At 42.8% G+C, this 23284-nt stretch overlaps 1 protein-coding gene across 5 annotated transcripts in view; it reads right to left on the reverse strand.

Moving 5' to 3' along the window:
* Positions 1-23284, reverse strand: part of ZNF516 (zinc finger protein 516) — a 99202-nt gene that overhangs the window by 35192 nt on the left and 40726 nt on the right. For 3 of the 5 annotated variants that reach the window (XM_044292737.1, XM_044292735.1, XM_044292741.1), the window contains exon 3: positions 5262-7178. In XM_044292737.1, the coding sequence (XP_044148672.1) occupies positions 5262-7029 (1768 nt within the window). In that variant the 5' untranslated portion in view covers positions 7030-7178. Of the gene's footprint in view, positions 1-5261; positions 7179-16241; positions 16401-23284 lie in introns of all 5 variants that reach the window. The other 2 variants (XM_044292738.1, XM_044292736.1) reach the window with 1 other exon arrangement.

Below are 23284 nucleotides of genomic sequence, written 5' to 3' on the forward strand. Positions count from 1 at the left end.
TTAGATATCGGATTAAATGCCATGTATGCTGGGTTATGGAGTCAAAGCTGGTACAAAATTTACCAACTCCACCTGTGGCTTAAAAAATAAATAAAAAATTATTAGTTATTAAATAATTACGTATTAAAATAGGAATTTAGAAACGTTTAGAAAGAGTGTAATTAGAAAAAGCAGGGCTCTGTCCAGTTTGACGTCAGCTCAACTCCCATTCACTTAAGGGCTCGTTCACACAAGTGGATCCAGTGCGTGGAATCTGCCGCGTGAAAGAGCCAAGCCCCGCTCCATGACTGATAATGCTCCGTGCCTCTCAGTGACCCTTTTACTACAAAATCACAGTGAGATAAAGTTGTCACTGTGATTTTGTAAAAAGATCACAGAGAGGCAGAGAGCATTATCAATCATGGTAATGCTCTGTGTCTCTTCTCTCCGGGATGGGGCTTGGCTGTCTTTCACGCAGCAGATTTCATGCACGGGATCCACTTGTGTGAAAGAGCCCTAAGTGTCTTGCAGATTGCAAATCGGGGATCCGCAAAACACAGATCCCGGCCGAGGGCATGCTGCCATTCCCCCACTCTAGAAATATCCTATCCTTGTCTGCAGAATGGACATGTTCTATCTTACGAAATGAACGGGTCCGCATTCGATTCGCAAAATGTGCGGATCAGAATAAGACAGAGACTATGGCCATGTGCATGGGCCCTAAATGAAAGCACTTCACTCGAATGGGAATGGCGTTGCAGTACACTGGCATGGAGACTGAAAACAGCTGATTGTGGGGGTGTCAGACTCCCACCTATCAGGTACCAATGACCAATCCTGAGAATAGGTCATCAATATCTCTGGACTCTGGAAAACCCTTTTACGGATCTGCTTGGGTCAGAGATTCAGGCACAAACATGCTTCCCCCCCCCTTACACAACATAAAGCTATGTTCCCATGATCTCATGAATTTAGGAATGGATTCCACAACTATATCCTCATTAAAACCACTGACATTCTGCACCCAATGCAAGCGAGTGGGGTATGAAGCGAGCAGAATGTGTGGCATGCTCTATATTCTACATAGAAAAGCCACAGATTAGCCTACCTCAGTGGTGGGCAACCTTATTAGTAAAATGAGCCAAATATCGACAAAACTGCGATTTTTATTTTTTTAAGAGCCAAATTTTTTAAACTTCAATCATATAGGAAGGTACATTGTTATTTACTTCATAAGGGTATTCCTAACCATCTGAACATACCTTTCTCGATAGCTTTCTAGATAGCTCTGATGAGGCCTTCAGGGAAGCCAAAGGCTTGTAGTACTTTCTCCATATAGGCCCAGCTAACCCTATCGAACACCTTCTCCGCATCTGTGCCCAGGAGTACAAGAGGGGACTTAGATTTGATGGCGTGGGTGATCGCATGTATGACTCTACTGATATTATGCCTACCCTCTCTACCTGCAACGAAACCTACCTGTTCTTCACCCACAAGCCCAGGGAGCAACCCTGACATCCTGCTGTTAAGCAGTTTAGCCCACCACTTCAAATCGGTGTTCAGCAGTGAAATCGGCCTGTAACTTCCACATGCTTCCTTATCCTTCCCTTCTTTATGGATAATCGTTATGTGCGCTTCCTAGGCTTGTGGGGTCAGAGAGCCACCTGTAAGGAGGAGATTGCATGCCGTGACAAAATGTGGGACTAAAATATCTTTATACTTTTTGTAATATGAGCTTGGAAAACCGTCAGGTCCGGGACTCCTGCCTGAAGGGATAGACATTAGAACCTTTTCTACCTCTTCCGTTGTAAACGGTTGAAGCAGCTGATGTATATCGACCTCAGAAATTCTTGGGATGTTAATAGAGCTAAGGAACTCCGACGTGCGTGTCTCGATTTGCTGGCTGGTGAGGGGTATTGGGAGGTTATACAGATTTGAATAAAAGGAGCAAAACTCCTGAGCTATCGCTGGAGTATTAATAAGTCGGGGGCCTGAGGCTGATTTGATGGCTTGAATAAAGGATTTATTTCTTTGGTTCTTAATAAGGTTGGAGACTAACTTAGAACCCCTATTCCCATGAAGGTATTGTTTGAAGCGCAATACGAACATTCAAAAAGTCAGTGACCTTATGCCTCAAGCACTTAAGCAGAACCTCAATGTTAATAAGACCTCCCTGAGATCAGATGTCAGCTCAGACCCCAAAGTAAATGACCCCCTCAATCAGACCTCAGATAAGAGCCCCATGCCTCTCATCATCCCCATTATCAACCATGATGCCTCTCATCATCACCATTATCATCCATGATGCCTTTAATCATCCATGATGCCTCTCATATCCCCCATTATGATTCTCATCACCTTATTGCCTCAGATCAGCCCCAAGTTTCATAAAATAAAAAAGCACTTACCTCTCCGGCTCCTGGATGCCGCTGCTCCTCACCACCCGCGCTCTGTGTTCCTCCTGCTGTCGGCTGTGCTGTGAACTGGCGTGCACAGAGTGACGTCACAGAGCGCCTCACACTGTGCGCAGCCCTGCACAGCCTACAACCGAGGACCAGGAAGCGGTGAGTACAGAGCCTTCACCGCTTCCTGGTCTTCACCCTCCTACCTATTTTTGCTACGGGCAACGAAAATGCTATCGCACTGTACATGTGAGCCGGCACCTGGAAGAGCCAATATCAGGGGGCTAAAGAGCCGCATGTGGCTCTAGAGCCGCAGGTTGCTGACCACTGGCCTACCTGAATGACATCCGGGCTAATCCTCGAGAAAATCTGCAACTGAAATCCACGGGCAGCCTCTAATTGCAGATACTCTTGTATAATATAAGTCAAATTGAATCTGAGATGCGGGAATATAGCCTTTGATGCAAAATTCTATGAAGGTGTTCTTGCCATTTAAAGTGTAACCGTCATGTTTTCATTAAAAAAATAAAAATCTATTTTAGCATATGTTGCTGCTGCAGTAGCATTATGCATAAAGCAGTCTTTAGTTTCTTCACATACCGCTGTTTTACTTGTTTTTCCCTTAGTTACGGCTGTTTAAACATTTACAATAGGAGGACCTTCTCAAGATGGCTCCTCTGCCAGTTCTCTGAGGCCAAAACTGCCTCCCTCACTTCCCATACACATTTGCTGTAGGCAGCAGCTCCCTGCCAGCCAATCAGATTGTATTACTGAGAGACACGCCTCCTCACTCTGAAGCCTAATGCAGGTATGCAGTGTGAAGGACCACCCCTCTGTCTTCTGTTTACATTAAGTTGGGAGACAGACAAGCACTAGTAACGGTCTTTAAAAAGGGTTATCCCATCTTAGACAATGGGGGCATATCACTAGGATATGCCCCATTGTCTGATAGGTGCGGGTCCCACACCTACAAGGAGAATGGAGCAGAGAAAGTTGTGGAGGGCACAACGCACATGCGCAGCCGCCCTCCATTCATTTCTATGGAGCCGCCAAAAATAGTCGGCCCCATAGAAATGAATGGGAGAGGCGGCCACGCATGCGCGGTGCGCTCCCACTCACTTCAATGGGAGAAACCTGGGGTCCTCCAGCCACAACTCTCCCCGGCTCTGTTCTCCTTGTAGGTGCGGGTCCCAAAGGTGGGACCCGCACCTATCAGACAACGGGGGCATATCTTAGACAATGGGGGCATATCGTTAAGATGAGATAACCCCTTTAAGGGAGCAGTGGAAAGGGACAGAGGACATTAATGAAAGCTGTTATTATAAGGTAATTACAGATCTTTTGTCAATCATTGACAGACTAACTCAGGTATACATGCCTAGCTCTAATAAACTAGCAAATAAAAGAAAATATGACAGTTACACTTTAAGTGCAAAGTGCTGGGCTGCGCTTGCACAGGTGTCTTTCACAACATAAAAGGGGTATGGCGGTATGCTATACATGTCAATAGAAGACAGATTTATCATTCAGGATTTATGTTGACAGTGTGAAGTTTTTCACAATGGTTAATCCTGCACAAAAAAGAACTGTATTGAGAAATTTCACAAGGCCGGAAACAATGCTAACCAACTAGGAAATTTCTCTAATTAAAAACCAGAGTTACAACAGAATATTTTAGTTAGATTTCATCACCATCTAACAATCCAGAGAATATGACGGTCTGGCACCTATAGAGGTCCAGAAATTCATTTTTATATAATGAGTGTATATGCACTAGGGTTTTCACGATGCCAAAATTTTGATTCGATTTCGATACCATAAAAAAGTATTGCTACTATATACAATGAGATAAAAAATAAAATAAAAAAGCAAAAAAGCCACGTGCATTCCATATTTTATGGAAAGTCCGGCTTAGAATATTCTATCCTATGTTTTTGGGGTACAAGGTGACTAAAAATGGCGAATCCCGCAGTGTAGATTTTTTAAATTTAAACTTTTAGTATTTTGGTGTTTGTTTTTTTACTTTTTATTTATTATTAGCCCCCTTGGGGGCTAGAACCCTTGTCCTATTCACCCTAATAGAGCTCTATTAGGGTGAATAGGACTTCACACTGTCCATGCTGCCCTGGGCTTTGTGCACACAGCAGCATGGAGCTTACCAATGCAGCCAGGGATTCAGTAGCATCCTGGCTGCCATGGTAACCGATCAGAGCCCCAGGATTACACTGCTGGGGCTCCAATCAGAACTGCCACTGTACCCCCAATGAAGAGGAGGGGACCCTGTGGCCACTGCCACCAATGAATATAACAATGGGGGGGAGGGGGGTGCACCTGTGGCCACTGCGCCACCAATGATAATAATACTAGGGGGGAGGTCGCACTGCGCCTCCAATGGCTATAATTTATAATAAGGGGGGGCGCGCACTGCGCCACCAATGAATGTAATTAATACATTAATTCAAGTATAGGAGGCAGTGGTATCACATACCCGGCCTCAATATAAGAGCATGCAATCTGCCGAACCGTGGCAATTAACCCCTCAGGTGTCCGTTTTGCAAACAAGAATAGGCATTTCTATAATGGGCCACTCGTTCCATTCTGCAAATTTCAGAACGCGCATAGGTGGCATAGGTGTTTTGCGAATCCACAGTTTGCAGAATGCAGCCACAGTCCACAGTCGTGTGAATGTAGCCTTATAACAATGAAATTTCCAAAACATCTATATAACCATATGATAAACAATAAAATGTCAGCTAGCTGCAGCCTCTGCTAGGTGGAGAGTCTTACATAACACTTGATTGAGCAAAAACATAAAAATGTAGCAGCAGTTTTTTCACCATCTCCATTTGACAGTGTTAGGACTATAAACAACTCAATTACCTGGTGATGATGTGGTTGCTTCCTCAAAGCTATCATCATCAGCTCCGTCATCCCCAATGCCATATGCCAAAGAGTCTTCTGGAGCAGAAGCAGAGTCAGGACTACTGGGTCTACTAGCAGAGTCACCCTCGCTATTTGATCCATCTCTGTCATGCTGAGAAACTGAACCACTCTCACTCAGACTTGTACGCTCTTTTCGATGAACCCTGGAATGAAGCACCATTTGATGGTACGTCCTGAAAATCTTTCCACACTCAAAGCATTCGGTAGATTTGTTCTGAGAGGCTCTGCGGCTCTGACGTGAAGGAGGTCTAAATTCTAAATCATTAGGTGTCTCCACAACATTTTCTCCAGGCTGCATGCTGCTTTTCTCTGTGCGGCTTCCACTTGAGCAGCTACGTCTCTTTGGATTGCTGGCATTGTTACTTTCGGGCTCCCGTTTACGCTTCTCCTGATTGACAAGGACATATTCACCTTTATCTCTATCATAAGAGACATCTGCATCAGCCAAGGTTTCATCCCATCCCAAGTACTTGACATACTCTGATGGTTCTGCAACTTTGCCCCTGGTGGCCAGCTGCCAAGCTTGATAGCTATTGACTGGGTCAAATTCAGGTACTCTCTTCCCCTGTTCTTCATCTGTACTTTTAGGTGCATCTCCTAAAGGTTTCAATTGCAGATAGTCTAAGAAACATTGTTTGGAGGGAGGTGCCTCTGAACTTGCATTGTGTAATATCTCACGTTTGAGCACAGTTTTGTCATCAGCGTGTTCTTCCATTTTGCAGTGGATCAAATTGTGTGCGCTAAGGCTTTCGAGATTTGTAAATAAATTTCCACATTTCACACAAACTTCATAAAGACATAAACCTGTCACTATCGTTTCTTCCTGAACAACATCATTTATAGTGGCTACTTGTTCACTTTCCGATTTGGGTTTGTTTTTGTTCCCAGTCTTGGGGCCGTGAGATTTCATGTGGTTTTTTAGAAACCAAGGCTCCTTAAATCTCCTGCCACATATATGGCAACCATGGTCAAAGGATCCCCGATGCTTTTTCATATGAGCTTTAAGGAACCATGCTTGACCAAAAGCCTGGCCACAGATTTCACAAGGGAACTCGCCAGAATTATGTTCACCTTTCCCATTTTCGGAGTATGCATCGCGATTCAAAGGAATTGCTGTCGTGATATGGTCTTTCTCAATGTGGTTTAACAAAGTTTCCTCTCGTAAAGTCATGTAATTGCAAAACCTGCATTTATATGGCTTGTGCACTTGTATGAGATGTTGATCAAGCTCCTTCCTACGGTCGTACTTGCTTTTGCAAAACATACAGTTGTAGTCACCTAGTGTGTCGTCATCAACTATATCGGAGTCCTCCATTTGGAGGGAGCCATTGAGAATTTTGTTACAAGCAGAGGTGCTTTTTGTAGGACTTGCACATACGCCCATACCTTCCGAAGCACCTAGCTCTCCAACATGTGAATCGCCCATTTCAGCATCATTAACCTGGCCAAGTGTACCAGTCCTGTGGGTTCGGAGGTGTATCTTCAAGTTTCCTTTCTGTGCAGCCCTATGGTCACAGTAAGGACATTTATATGGCTTTTCCCCTGTATGCTTTCGCATGTGCTGAGAGAGGGAGCTCTGGAAAGGGAAACTTTTCCCACATATAACACAACTAAAACTGGTTGGTTTGTCGTCGTCCATATCATTTTTACTTGACTTAGAAGCTGATTCACGTAGTTCCATGTCAAACTGTTTCTTTCGTTCCATTAACAGCAAAACATCAGGTAGGAAATCCAACGCCTATCCAGGAGTAACTGGCAGGAGACTTCTGTATTTAGTCGTATGCTATTTAACAAGCTTAACGGCCACGCGCCAAGCTTCACAGACCTGAACCAATGTGTAACACAGATGGGTCCCTGCAAAAAAGGGAATAATACATGTCACTATTCTTCATTATTAAAACAGAGTTAATAAAATGGAAAGCATGAAAAATCAGGGAGAACTGCACATTGCTTTCCAAAAATCAGACATTAAATGTTTTAGCGAAAAAAAACAAAAAGGAAAGAATTCTCATTAAATGGTCCAAGATGATATTTACTATACTTGAAGTTCATTTATATACGCCTTAGCTTCAATTTTCTTACAGTTACATCATGAATGCTATGTAAACCGCTGTATACTAAAACTAGTAACTATACTAGTATACTAAAACCGGCCTATATGGGAGTAAAGGGTGCACTCACACTGTGCTAGGTACAGGTTGAGAGGATTTCCTGACCTATAACTCTGATGGATCCCTCTGTCGCACTTACGCTGGGTTCACACCTAGGCGTTTCTCAAACGTGCGTTTCTATGCGCGTTTTTGTCGCGCGTTTTTTTAAATAGTGAACGCGCGTTTGGGTGATTGACAGCAGTGTTGTCCAAAGAGCCTATGGCCCAAACGCGCGTCAAACGCGTCAAAAAAAGCTCCTGTACTTGTTTGAGCATCGGGCGTTTTACAGCGCGATCGTACGCGCTGTAAAACGCCCAGGTGTGAACCATTCCCATAGGGAATCATTGGTTTCTCTGTGTTGAGCGTTTTACAGCGCGTAGGAACGCGCTGTAAAACGCTCAGGTGTGAACCCAGCGTTAGTGTCAGCTCACACAGCAGGTTTCTACAGCGAAATGTTGGCATGGACAGCTGCGCCGAAATGTCACCGAAATCTGCCAGCAGCAGTGTTCTGTCTGTCCCCTATACATCTCAAAGGGAGGCTGCGCTAAGGATCATGGAGCTGTGGCTTAAAGCCGCGAGAATGGACATGTCCCTGCACAGCAATACTCCGTGCCACCTCCCATTGAGATGTATTGGGGACAGAGAGGACGCGGCCGCCACCGGGTTTTCGGTGGAATACAAACAAACATTTAAAAAAAAAAATAATAAAAAACACTGAGCATGGATGCCTGTATAACCAGTATATTCAAGTATGCCTTTCCACATAGGGAAAAAATGTAATAAAAATAAAAGATATAAAAGAGGTTTGTCAGCTAAAAGGAGGCCTCTTGCCAAGTAAATGAGGACATATGGATAGCTTTGGTTTATATGCCGAGAGCTTTCCCGGAACATACTTAAATGTAGACTGCAAACAGAGTGTGAATGCAGCCTTACCTTTCATTGGAAGGTTTACTATATGCATACCATAATATCTGTAAAAACACATATACAACCTAGATCTAGATGTTAGAAAACTAATGCTTACATCTGAGTAATGGTTTATTTTCAAGACTTGGGCAATTAAAAATCGTTAAGGGAAAAAAAAAAAAGTGAATCCTGCCAAGGTCCCCAGTGCTGGAAAGAAGCAGTCATATGTACACAATAAACCATGGACAATATGTTCTTCAGTCACATGCCTGCATTGTAATAAATTTATGTGACAGACCCCAATTAAATTGGCTTGTCGTCAGTTCCGTTGACAGAGTTGTATTTTTGTAAACCCTGGACAAGTAAAAATTAAAGTAAAAAAATAAAAAAAATTAAAAAAAAGCAGACCAAATAATTGGGATATGGTAAAAAAAAAACTAACACTTTCTTAAAAGATGGAGGCTTTTCTTAACTGGTTTTGGATCATCTGGCACATGTTTACAATTGTCACTTGTACTGGGCAGACAAGTGCAGCCCCAGTTACAGTAGAAAAGTGTAGTATGAAATAGTATTACAGTCTCCCAATTGTCTTTTGTGAACTTTGATGGACAGACCACAAAAAGAAAAATGCCCACAACAAATAACCCACCCAAAGAAGAGTTCCCAGTGCAAATAGTTGTCCTACCACTAGTCAAGACTCAATTACCTGGAAAAAAACTAGGGCTGAATTCACATCTGCGCTGACTTTTCAGTTATTCTGTTCTGTCAGATGAACCGAAAAACGATGATCCATTAAAAAACGGACTAAATGGTGGATTTCAGATGCGTGAAACGGACTGAAGAACAGATAAAAAAATAAAAAATAAAACGCAGATGTGAACTCCGCCTTCGCTATATATATTTTTTACTATTCTATTAGAAATCATAATGCATTTGCCCAACACTATGATGCTGTGAATTTGAGTAATTAGACTTGCGGTCGGGCGGCTGATATATACCAACATTATAGCCATCTGATCAATAGATAGTGTTACTATACTGAGCCAATGACTAATGTACATGCTCTTTCACAGTCTTTTTTTTATTATTTTTTTATTGTATAAAAACACTATTCAAGCCACATAAAATGAAGACCTCCAACGTTAAAACAGCAAAAAAAAAAAAAAAAAACAGAAACAATTGGTAGTTCATTATTCAGATCCCAAATTGATGTATGAAACGATGCATTCACTATTGGAAGAGTAAGTACCATTGATGACACGACCTCAGGGCCTCTGCTGCTCTCAGGCCAATCAATAATCCATTATGAGCCAAATACATCTCTACTTTTATACCAAGAAACATATAAAAGGAATCTCTATGTACAGACAAGCAAAACCATCACTGTAACTGGCACGGATTTTAAAGCATGTCTTTTCATTATTGCCTTACTGGTCTTGGCACAGTTGTCCAGTCCAGGCCTCTTTATTGTTCTGTAGAGCCTGACAGACACAAACATCTGCACTGACCTCCATTAACACTAATATCAGCGTACAAGTGCTAAATTCCCTGCTTGCTTTCCAGTTTCAGATGCATCCCTAGGCTTGTGAAAGCCTAGTTAAGACACAAGCTCAAACAAACTTTTCACCTACAAAAACTTAAAGGGAACCAGTCATCAACTTTATGCTGACCTCACTGAGGGCAGCAAAAAAATTGTGACAGAAATGCTGATTTCCGCGGTGTGTCACACATCAGCTAAAAGTAAGTGGTTGCTGAGAACCAGCATCATAATCATTGCAACACAGGCCTTGAAAAAAGAGTCACATCTACCTGAGAAGAGTCCTGGTTATACATAATCTCCTGCTCTCCCCCATCTGCTGATGACTGGCAGTTCTCTCCTAGAGAGAAAGGGAGAAAACTAGGTAGAAGACTGTCAGACATCAGCAGGTGGCAGGGAGAGCAGGAATTCCTGGATAACCATGACTCTTCTCAGGTGGTCGGGACTTTTCCAGGCCCAGTCTGCAATCACTGATGTTGGTTCTTGGAAACCACTTACTTTTTACTTATAAATGACAGGCCGCTGAAATCAACTCACCTGTCTCTACTTTATTCTGCCGTTAGTATGGGCAGCACAAAGTTGATGACAGGTTCCCTTTAAGTAAATTATGTTTCCACTAAACACCCAGGTCACATGTTGTACTGGAGCGTGGGGAAAAAGATTTGTAGGGTGAATAAAAAAAAAAAAAAATATATATATATATATATATATATATATATATATATATATATATATATATATATATATATATATATATATATATATATTAGATAGCCAATGTTTTTGTTTTATTATAGCGTTCAGTATGCACAAAAAATGACATGCTAACCTTATTCCACAGGTCAGTACAATTATGGCAATTTCAAATTTGCAAAGATTTTATGTTTTACTATTTTAAGAAAATTAAAAACCTTTGAAAAAAAATTAAAAAAAATAAATAAATAAAAAACACAACAACGCTATTTTCTGACGGCCATAATTCTTTTAGATTTCTGTTTAGAGAGCTGTGTGTGGTCATTTTTTTGTTGTACGTATGACTTTTTGCTGACATTACATTTTTTGGGGGGACAATGTGGCCAATAAATGTTGAATTGTATATTATTTTTCTGTTACAGCATGGAAAAATTATTTTGATACTTTAATAGTTAATTTTATATGCAAGTAGGGGTGGGCGGTATAGGCGATATGCGATATGAATTTGGGCCACGATATGGATTTTCGCCATATCGCCGGACCGTGATATGATCATTTTCTCCTGAGCCGGCACAGCGGAGGGAGGAGGGAGTCCCTCCCTCCCCACTGTGCGCGGCTGCCGCTGAAAACCAATGAGGACAGAGTAGGAGGAGGAGGGGAGGGACTGTGGCCACTGCGCTACCAATGAATGTGCCGGCCATATCCCACAGGGTCCCCCCCCCCCTCCCCCATCATTGGTGGCAGTTTGCCGTTCCGATCGGAGCCCCAGCAGTGTAATGCTGGGGCTCCGATCGGTTACCATGGCAGCCAGGACGCTACTGAAGTCCTGGCTGCCATGGTATGTTAGTGAGCAGAGAGCAGCGCATTATACTCACGTGCGCTGTGGCCGCCGGTCGCTACTTCTTCTGTCTGTGCGGCGGATTGCTAATGCTTACAGCATTAGCAATGCGCCGCACAGACCTATGAGAAGGAGCGACCGGCGGCCACAGCGCACGTGAGTATAATGCGCTGCTCTCTGCTCACTAACATACCATGGCAGCCAGGACTTCAGCAGCGTGACTCCTGGCTGCCATGGTAACCGATCGGAGCCCCAGTATTACACTGCTGGGGCTCCGATCGGAACGGCAAACTGCCACCAATGATGGGGGGGGGCGAGGGGGACCCTGTGGCCACTGCCACCAATGATTAATACGTTGCGTTGCGTTACCAGAGGGGAGAAGATCAGAGGCTGGGGAAGGGGGACATATCAGAGGCTGGGGGGGCAGATCAGAGGCTGGGGGGGGGCAGATCAGAGGCTGGGGGGGGGGGCAGATCAGAGGCTGGGGGGGGGGCAGATCAGAGGCTGGGGGGGGGGGCAGATCAGAGGCTGGGGGGGGGGGCAGATCAGAGGCTGGGGGGGGGCAGATCAGAGGCTGGGGGGGGCAGATCAGAGGCTGGGGGGGGGCAGATCAGAGGCTGGGGGGGGCAGATCAGAGGCTGGGGGGGGCAGATCAGAGGCTGGGGGGGGCAGATCAGAGGCTGGGGGGGGGCAGATCAGAGGCTGGGGGGGGCAGATCAGAGGCTGGGGGGGGGCAGATCAGAGGCTGGGGGGGGGCAGATCAGAGGCTGGGGGGGGGGCAGATCAGAGGCTGGGGGGGGCAGATCAGAGGCTGGGGGGGGCAGATCAGAGGCTGGGGGGGGCAGATCAGAGGCTGGGGGGGGCAGATCAGAGGCTGGGGGGGGCAGATCAGAGGCTGGGGGGGGCAGATCAGAGGCTGGGGGGGGGCAGATCAGAGGCTGGGGGGGCACATGAGAGGCTGGCGCCATGGTCAGCTCCCTGCTGTTGTGTGTACTATGCACAGGGCAGCAGGGAGAGTTTAAAGTCCTATTCACCCTAATAGAGCTCTATTAGGGTGAATATGACAAGGGTTCTAGCCCTTAATGAGGCCAATAGTTAATAAAAAAATGTTAAAAAAAAATATTTAAACACCCCCCCCCCCCAATATAGAAAACAATATATCGCAATATATATCGCACATGCTTAAAATTATATCGCAATATAGATTTTAGGCCATATCGCCCACCCCTATATGCAAGTGTAATAAAGTGCAAGTGCATAGATAATACAGCCATGTAGCAAGTATAATTCATCTATCTTCATAATTCAAATCCACATAGCCGTAAACACGATCATATAAATTCCATAACATGATTGATACAGTGCAAAATCACAAAAAATACATGATTGATAATAGAGTGTGGTAAGTGAACAGGTGTGTTTCAGTAATACATCAATAAAAATGTTAAAAACCTTTGAATGGATCACATTAGGCCAGAGAAACCTGGTGGGAACTGTTGGCCTCCGGAAAGGCAGTCGGCACATGCGCCGCTCCATCTGCTATTGCGAGACTCACAGTACTAATGGGAAGCATAAAGACCACAACAAAAATGGCCGCTATTGAACATCGCATTAGGGCGCATGCGCATGCCAGTGCAGCCGCCCGTGTAAAATTGACAGACATATCTGAAGTGTCCAAAGTGCTGCGCCGCAGTATAAAGCAGACAAAAGCCGATCCATACATAGAGGACCGACGGGTGAGCACCGGCCCCCAAAATGGAACATCTGTGTCAGCAGGGTTATACTGTCTCCACACCGCAAACACCCCGCTGTCCAGAATTGACAGCATATCCGCTCCGTGACACAATCCACCACGTAATGGATGGGGTCCACAATACTGTCAGCCCACCTCTCCTATAAGTGGGGAGGTCACAGACGCACTGCATCGGGGCCCATAATACATTGATATTACACATGACCGCACCACCCGTCAGCAAGCAGTGTCACCCAAGTCCCATAAGGGGCTGGAGTGGCACCGAAATACAGATAGGGGCCATCAATTTTACACGGGCGGCTGCACTGGCATGTGCCCTAATGCAATGTTCAATAGCGGCCATCTTTGTTGTGGTCTTTATGCTTCCCATTAGTACTGTGAGTCTCGCGATAGCAGATGGAGCAGCGCATGTGCCGACTGCCTTTCCGGAGGCCAACAGTTCCCACCAGGTTTCTCCGGCCTAATGTGATCCATTCAAAGGTTTTTAACATTTTTATTGATGTATTACTGAAACACACCTGTTCACTTACCACACTCTATTATCAATCATGTATTATTTGTGATTTTGCACTGTATCAATCATGTTATGGAATTTATATGATCGTGTTTACGGCTATGTGGATTTGAATTATGAAGATAGATGAATTATACTTGCTACATGGCTGTATTATCTATGCACTTGCACTTTATTACATTTATTAATTTGGAATTTTGTTAATTATTTGCACTATTTACCGTATGTATGCTAATATGCACGTTATTCAGCTGGACAAAGGCTCCAAAGACAGAGCTGAAACATTGCTGCTAGATGGGTGAATAAACCGCCCACATTTTTCATCACAATTTGGAGTGCTGCCTTCTTTTCTTTCCTTTATACACTTGGGATCTTGGTCTCAGGTCCCTCAGGAGGATTTTGCACCCGCATTCATTGTGTGAGATATTTATATATATATTTTTTTTTTTTTTTTTTTTTTTTTTTTTTTTTTAATTCTATAGATAAGCTATGGAGACCAAAATTACCACCAGAGCGGTTAAAAATGGGTTCTCCGGGAAGAAAATGCTGTATTTTCAGTAATTTTATTATAAATATATTCCCAAATACCTTTCATTAGTTATAATGGTTTGTTTTGTCCGGGGAGCAATATTCAGGTGAAATAAAATGGCCGCCGTTATATTAGTACACACAAAACCTGTCCTAATCACACAGGAGGACAAGTTGCTTCACAACACTGAGCTAAAGAGCTGCCTCATCCTCCTCTCTGCTCTACTTGTCAGGGGTTTTGATCCTGAATACAGCTGATCTACACCAGAATCTCTGTAGGAATGGAGTCCATGAGGAGACATGAAGTAGAGAGAGAACGGACAGGACAGACTGTCATAATGGAGACTGTATACAGGTGCTGCTGCTCATTAGGCCACATCCCCATCCTGCTCTGTACTTCATGTCTCCTCATGATCTCCATTCCCACAGAAATGCAGCTAAAGCTCTTATTAGCTGTATTCAGGATCATAATCCTTGACAAGTAGAGCAGAGAGGAGAATGAGGCAGACCTTTAGCACAGTTTTCTGAAGTAACATGTCCGTCTGAGTGATAGTACAGGTTTTGTGTGTACTAATAGTATGGCTGCCATTTTATTTCTCCTAGAGAAAACAAGCCGTTATAACTAATGAAAGGTATTTGAGAATGCATTTATAATAAAGTAACATTTAAGTATTTTCATTTTCTTAATTTTCTGGAGAAACCCTTTAAGATGTAACGGCGCACAGCGATTCATTATGCATTTAGGAGGTACAACCCAGAGCAATGAGCCATGAAAATGCTGTTAAACATTACCAAACCAAAGAAAAAGGACTGCAAAATGACCCCTGTGATGTGGCTTGGCTGCTGTGGTCCTGAAAGATGTTTTCATACCAATATTTGTGCTGTGAAGACTAATTATAAATGTATATTAAAACACACCCAGCCAGGAACAGCAGTGGTGCATGTGAAGCTAAGCAGCCCTGCTGTATTCCAGCAGCTAACATGACCTAGATATTACTTGTATGTCTCTACCTGTGAAAGCTGCAAGATCACCTACTCGATGATAAATCAGTACAGTAATACAAAAAGCAACCCGAGACCAGGACATTATGCGCTGTTTTTCGGGTCATACCATTTTTTAGCTTTTAAAAACAGATAGTAGCTTATGGACATTTTATATCAACATAGAGAAGAAAATAAATATACAAAGAGGAACAAACATCAAGAAAAAAGTGCATAGCACACTTATTAGAGAATCGAAATTGGGAAGGATGAGAATCAGTAGAGGAGAGGGGATGGAAAGTAAAGAGTCACATAATCAAAATGACATTTGTTGTCGGTGACAATGTACAAATAGTTAATTACCACCGAGGTTCAGGAGTCATATATATTTTCATACTAGTCATAAAAAAAAAAATAAAAAAAAATGAAAAGAAGAAGAAAAAGTATTCATTGCCAGAGCCACATATGCGTAAGGGATTGGCCTGACGCCAGAAGACCATGTCTTCAGGTAGGCTCCATGTTTCCAGGTTGCCCAGCTGGAGATCTCGATAAATCTGATGTACTTGGGCTGTCCAGCATAACGAGAGGGGCTGATCTTGTAGCAATTCTAGTGGGATTAAGTACTTGGCAGCTGCCATCATGTGTGTAGTAAAATTACAGCTAGGCGAATATGATGTGCTCGGTTTGGCTAAGGCTATCATGTCAAAGGTGATCGTGAAATTTTACTTAGTTACTGTGTGTCTGGTTGCTTCTACTTGTTTCCAGAGGACACGACCACCAAATATAGGGATATGTGCCAGTTCCATCCCAGTTTGGATGGTGACAAGTGAAATGTAAAAAAAATTAAAATTCTGGAGATTTATAGCACCTAGTTAATAGTTTATAATGGTTTTCCATTAACAGGATACATGGAGAGAAGCCATGGGAGTGCTTTAATATGCTTATGGCTTCTGTCTGTCAGGGTAATCCCCAATTCCGATTCTTTAGATCACAAAAAGGTTGGATGAGAAGACTTACCGGTAATTACTGGGTGGAGAAGATGTGGTAAATGTTGGATATTTTCCTAGATTTTTATTTTTACCAAAATAGTGCCTTCAACGGCCATCATACTTTTCAATACTATTGTACAATGTACAAATGTCAGGAAAGTTATGTAGAATGGTCTTCAAACGAGATCTACGAAGACAGGAATGTTTATAAAGGGGGACATTCATCATACATTGAATCTATGGTGTCCATGACTCTTCCTAGAATCTAAAGGAGAAGGAAAGTATGTAGTGAGGCCTATAATATATGAAAAATTTTTCCCTTCTTGTTTAAAGGGCATCTGGCAGCAGTCCCCACTTTTTCTCCACTTTGAAAGGGCCAGGCACAATGACATTTTCACTGCCTAGCCCTGTCAAACTGCAGAGGGCACAGCAGTTGCAGAGAGAGAAGAGCCTCGTTGCTCCTAGAGGTTCATTTGCATATATTAAAACTTCATTCTTCTCAGCAATGCAGGCACGTATGAACATGGGACCAACACATGTCTTCAGCTGTCAAGCACACATGTAACAGGTCAGCCAGTTTCATAGCTACAAATCTGCTGACAGATGCCCTTTAAGGCTGGAATAATACCTATGGACATGCAGAGAGATGGCAGGGAAGATAATTTAGGTGAACAAGCATCCTATACTTTGCAAATACTTTTCACCAGTGGATTGAAGGATTTGTTGCTATATCCTCTTGATGTAGGGAGCCAAAAGGTGTGTAATGTATTCAGTTTTCTTCTATTAATTTGAGTTCTGCATCGTGTGAGCAAGGAGAAACCGGATTTAACAATTTACTGTAATAAGAAGCACTTTTTTTCCACCCAAAAGTTGAATGCTAGTGACTGCTTCCATTATGGTCTGATCTGAGTCTGATGGCGGCTGGGGGGGTCTGATCTGAGGTACATTGGATTTGATTGGAGTCTGATGGGGCGCTAATGAAGGCTGGGGGAGGGCTGATCTGAGGCTGATGAAGCTTGGGGCTCTGATTTAGGGTCTTATCTGAGGTGTGTCTTATAGTCTAAAAATGGTGGCATTTAATTGTATTGCTTTATAGTATAGGTGAATGTCTGGCAAACTAAAGCAGGCTTGTACCTCGTTTGATTAATAAACTATTTCTTGCGGGGGTCTCTTACCTTTCTACAAAAACTTAGCAAATAGGTGTGTAAGGGGACCTGCAAACATTGGTAAATATGTGTAGATGTTTTTTTCTGCGGATTTTCATGTGAAGAAACCACAGCGTAGTACAGTATCAGCGTGTACGAGAATAGACAAATCATGTACAGTTTGCAGATTTTTTTTCTCTACGCGGAAATTGACCCACCGTGCACATTTCCAAATACGGTATTTAAATGCGGCATCGTTGTGATCATACTGACCCAGAGACTAAAAGGTAACAGGCCAATTTTATCACATAGGGAAGGCTGTAAAAACAAAACCCATAAAACTGTGGCGGAACTGCAGGTCCTCACCCAGTTCCATCCCATTTGGATTTTTTTTTCCCAGTTTCTCATCATTGTATGTAATATTAAATGTTTTTTTAGAAAGTACAACTCATCACACAAAAAAACAAACCCTATTATGGCTATGTGATCGAAAAAATATGAATGTTCCGAAAAAGCCGCAAAAAACAAAAGGGGCTCAAGGATCCCAAGAAGAAAACATTTTTTTTTTTAACCTGCTGAGGCTCCGGCTGACATCTGTACATTGCTGAGCTGCATATAAAAAGTCCTAATGATGGTTTGCTGCTAATGCACTCTACATCGTCTCCTGGTAAACATGCAAAGTATTAATGTTACAAGCAGATCTGCAGTACATTGCTAGGAGACAGATAAGGACTCTACAAGACTTGTGCAGAGTCAATACCATGAACACCTCAGTCAGTTTTGCTAGACATATTTTAATCAAGACAGATTTGGAGACAAAAAAAATATAATAAATATATATATATATATATATATATATATATATATATATATATAGATATAGATATAGATATAGATATAGATATAGATATAGAGAAGGAAAGTCCGCAGCACTCCTTTAAGTAAAAAAGTGAAATTTATTCACACATGTCAGGCTGCTTTCACACTAGCGTTCGGTATTCCGTTCGTGAGCTCCGTTTGAAGGAGCTCACGAGCGGACCCGAACGCAGCCGTCCAGCCCTGATGCAGTCTGAATGGAGCGGATCCGCTCAGACTGCATCAGTCTGGTGGCGTTCAGCCTCCGCTCCGCTCGCCTCCGCACGGACAGGCGGACAGCTGAACGCTGCTTGCAGCGTTCGGGTGTCCGCCTGGCCGTGCGGAGGCGTGCGGATCCGTCCAGACTTACAATGTAAGTCAATGGGGACGGATCCGTTTGAAGATGCCACAATGTGGCTCAATCTTCAAGCGGATCCGTCCCCCATTGACTTTACATTGAAAGTCTGGACGGATCCGTCCCAGGCTATTTCCACACTTAGCTTTTTTTTGCTAAAATAATGCAGACGGATCCGTACTGAACGGAGCCTCCGTCTGCATTATTATGGGCGGATCCGTTCTGAACGGATCCGCCCGAACGCTAGTGTGAAAGTAGCCTCAGACAACGTTTCGGTCCTCACACAGGACCATTTTCAAAATGGTCCTGTGAGAGGACCGAAACGTTGTCTGACATGCGTGAATAAATTTCACTTTTTTACTTAAAGGAGTGCTGCGGACTTTCCTTCTCTACTAATTTTGTCCCATATCGAGGGACCACCGCGTGCACCTGCATTATTATATGCACTAAAGGGAGTGCTGCCTGAATCTCTTTATGTATATATATATATATATATATATATATATATATATATATATATATATATATATATATATATATATATATATATATATATATTACATGCTAAAAATACTGCATTAATATGGTTAGCATAAAAATATCAGCTGAACGGGACTGGGCTGCTGTGGCCCCTACAAGATAGTTCTATATCAGTAGTGGGCAACTGGCAGCCCTTGGATGCTCACCCTGAGGCCCCTGCCTGCCCTCTTCCATCTGTGTTGCCTAAAGAATGGCATAGTTCCTACTCCATCTGGTAGAGGAAGGATGATTGTAGGAGTGCTTCTCTGGGTTTGAGCTGAGCCCCTCATTTCCAATGAAGGGTAATTTTACCTCTACAGAATACAGAAGATGTTTTATACAGCTGTATGGCTTCAGACATAAGCTAGCCATAGAAATGAGTCTTGTGTTTGCTGAACCCGCCAAAAAGGGCGCTGTGTGCGGAGCTCCTGACTCTCCCCGAACACATGATTTTTGCCCAATCCTTTAGTTTTCCTGGGAGATAATCCACCACCAGAAGTGTCTGTAAGAATACACATATATCCAAGTTGAACATGTATGTGTATGGAGAAGCCAGGAGGGAGTTGGAAGAGACGGCTGTCGACCGACTGCTATTGAATGTGTATGGGAAGCTTTAGTGGAAATATTTCCGGGAAGACCCTTTCCTTTTCCAGGATGACTGACTGGGCCCCTATGCACCAAGCAAGGTCTATAATGACAAGGTTTGATCAGTTTGGGGTGGAGGAACTCAAGTGGTCTCCACAGAGCTCTGACCTCAATTCAACTGAACGCCTTTGAGATGAAATGGAACACGGTTGGGAGTTAGACCTTTTCAGCCAACTTCACTGTCTGCCTGACCTCCCTAATCTCTCACAGGCGCACTGTAAAGTTTTGTAGAAAGCCTTCTTGGAAGAGTGTGGGCTTTCATAGCAGCAAAATGATGCCCAACTCCATATTACCTCCCATAGTTCTGCAATGGCATGCTGCAAGTATGAAGAAACATTTTCTGCAAGCAAATGCATATATATATTTAAGCCCCCAGTAATCATTAGGAGTCACTTATGAAGGCATGCTGAGGAAAACTGCAGGCACTCTTTCTTGTCTCAAGCAGAGTCACCCATTTCCCCTGGTGGGACAGACACCACCACCGATGCTCTGCTTTGCCCTGTCTCAGAATACATAAGCACTTTCAGGTCCACCTCCAGAAAGCAGCCATTACTAAACACTCACAGCCTCAGGGGACCGGAACAAGGGACAAAGACAAGCTCATTGCTAAATGCACTTTAGCAAGCGCCAGCTATTGAGGCTTAGCTGCCCCGTCATTCTTTATCCGAGAATTTCAACCAATGTACCTTGTTCAACTGCAGAACTAAAGAAAGCTATCAATCACACAATGTAAGGAAAATAAATCTGAGCTTGTAACTCAAGCAACTAAAACAAGAAGCCAAAAAGTTAAACTATGGCAAAAACAAACTAAAAATTGTACAATAAAATGGTGCACATCGGAACAGTTCATAATGTGAATAAATGCCAATATTAGAAAAACCGAGCCATTTGTACAGGTCTAAAAACCATGGACCCGGGTATTACTAAGCCTGCATAAAGCACCTTTGCCAGGGGAAGTCTGAAAGCTACACCATTAATTTATGGTTTAACAAAAGGCTCTTTACTTCAGCAGGAACTGTTTCTACTACACAAGCAAATCCCGTTACACAACGAATAAGCATGGATTAGCGAATGACCCTGTGATCAAACGCAGGAGACCAGCAAACTTTTCCAACACACTATAAAAAACAAAACCAAACATTCATATTAATCACTGGAAGAGGAGGACAAGTCGAACTACTGCACAGGTATATGTATATCGTGAAGCTAAAAAATAAAGATCCCAAAAACAAAAATTATCCTGAAAAGTGTGTCTGGTATTCCATAATAAAGTCATTAGTGACCACCAATAAGCCAGTCACTAAGGGGTTAACGTAAATACCTGTATCATGCTTATTAGGGTCCATCCACACATCCGTATGTGACGGACAGCGGCAATATGCGTTCCGCATTTTGCGGAGTGCACATCGGCACTATAATATAAAATGCCTATTTTTGTCCAATTGCGGACAAGAATAGGACATGTTCTATTTTTTGGGGGAACGGAATCATGCGACCCCATAGAAATTAATGGGTCCGCAATTCCGTTCCGCAAAATGCAGAACAGAATTGCGGACGTGTGAATGGAGCCTTATTAGGACAAGCGTCCACATACTGGCCACAGCGAGGTTGAAAACTGGTTTCATAGGGACGGTTAGCGGCCACATGCTTTATGGGTTAACCGCACGGCCACTATATGGGAGTCATCCTCCTAACAGTAGTCAGTGCTGCCACTACTCCAAAACTGCTGTTCCCCAAACCACAGGATAATGTGCACTGCCCTGCCATTGAGGTGAATCAAACATGTGGGGTGCACAATCCCCAAAATTAACCAAAGTTCCAAAACTTTTTAGTTTAGTTAGAGCAAACAAACTTTAAAAAAGAGGTATTCTAGTATACACAGCTCCATTTATTGGGTAGCGGACACAGCCGGTTCCATCCACCACACAATGGACTGAGATGGGTAGTTCCAGCACCTATAATGATCACATATACAGCAAATGCATCACAGCCTCGTCAAACAGATGATCGGCGGGGGTGCTGGGAGTCAGACACAACAGATAAGACACTGATGCCCTATTCTAAGGATGGATCAATAATACTGGACCCAGAAAGACATATAAGGAGATCTGTTATTAGATTTTTTTTTTATGTTGTTAACCAGGCAGTTTAACCCCTTCAAGCGACAGCCAGTTTGGACAAAATGCCAGAGCTCCATGTTTCAAATCTGAAAAGTGTCAGTTTATGTGGTAATAACTTTGGAACTCTTACTTATCCAAGCCATACGGAGATAGTTTTTTTTCGTGACACATTGTACTTCATGTTAGTGGTGAATTGGAGTTGATACGTTTTACCTTTATGCATTAAAAAAAAAAAAAAAAAAAAAAATAATCAAAAATTTGGAAAAATTGTCTCCGCTTTTAAGATGGATAGTGATTACATTCCTCATGTCTACTTTATGTTGGCATCATTTTTTAAATGTCATTTTATTTTTTCAGTAAGTTAGAAGGCTCAGAATTTTAGAAGCAATTTTTAAAAAATGTAAATTTTTTCCAAAACCTACTTTTTTTTTTAAAGAGGACATTTCACCACTCCTGACATGCCTGTTTTAATAGCTACATACATTCCCCGTGTAATTACAATTCTGGAACATCTATTCTTATGGCTCCATGTTGCGCCATTCCTTTATTATTTCTGCTAGAAATTATGAATGAATTGCTAGCAGTCTGCAGTAAGGGTACAGAGGGGTAGTAACAAGTTCGGGGGGGGGGGGGGGGTGTTCCTGCACAGTGTGAAAATAGCAGCACTGATTGGATAGGTACACCCCCACAACTGGTTACCACCCCTCTGAACCCTTACTGCAGACTGCTAGCAATTCATTTATAACTTCAAGCAGAAATAACACAGCCATAAGAACAGATGTTCCAGAATTGTTATGGGGAATACATGTAGCTACTAAAACAGGCATGTCAGGAGCGGTGAAATGTCCTCTTTAAGGACCAATTCTGTTATTAAGTCACATTGTGGGGCTTATATTGTAGAAACCACCAATAAATGACCCCATTTTAGAAACTACACCCTTTAAGTTATTTAAAACTGATTTTACTAACTTTGTTAACCCTTTAGGTGTTCCACAAGAATTCAAGCAATACAGAGGGGAAATTTTAAAATTTCATTTGTTGTGCAGATTTTCCATTTTAATCAATTTTTCCTGTAACACAGCAAGGGATAACAGCCAAACAAACTTCGATACTCATTACCCCAATTCTGCAGTTTACAGAAACATCCCATATGTGGTCGGAACCTGCAGTACAGGTGCACGGCAGGGCGCAGGAGAAAAGGAGCGCCATATTGTTCACAGAGGGCAGATTTTGCTGGAATGCTTTTCTGGTGCCATATCACATTTGATGAGACCAAGAGGAACCCATAGGAAAAAAAAAAAAAAAAAAAAAAAAGACCCCATTTTGGAAATTACACCCCTCAAGGAATAAATCTAGGGGTGAAGTAAATGCTTTGACTCAACAAGCGTTTCATAGAATTTAGAAAACGCATTGCTATGAAAAATTTACTTTT

This window comes from Bufo gargarizans, chromosome 5 (genome assembly GCF_014858855.1).
Source record: "Bufo gargarizans isolate SCDJY-AF-19 chromosome 5, ASM1485885v1, whole genome shotgun sequence".
NCBI classification, from domain to species: Eukaryota; Metazoa; Chordata; class Amphibia; order Anura; family Bufonidae; genus Bufo; species Bufo gargarizans.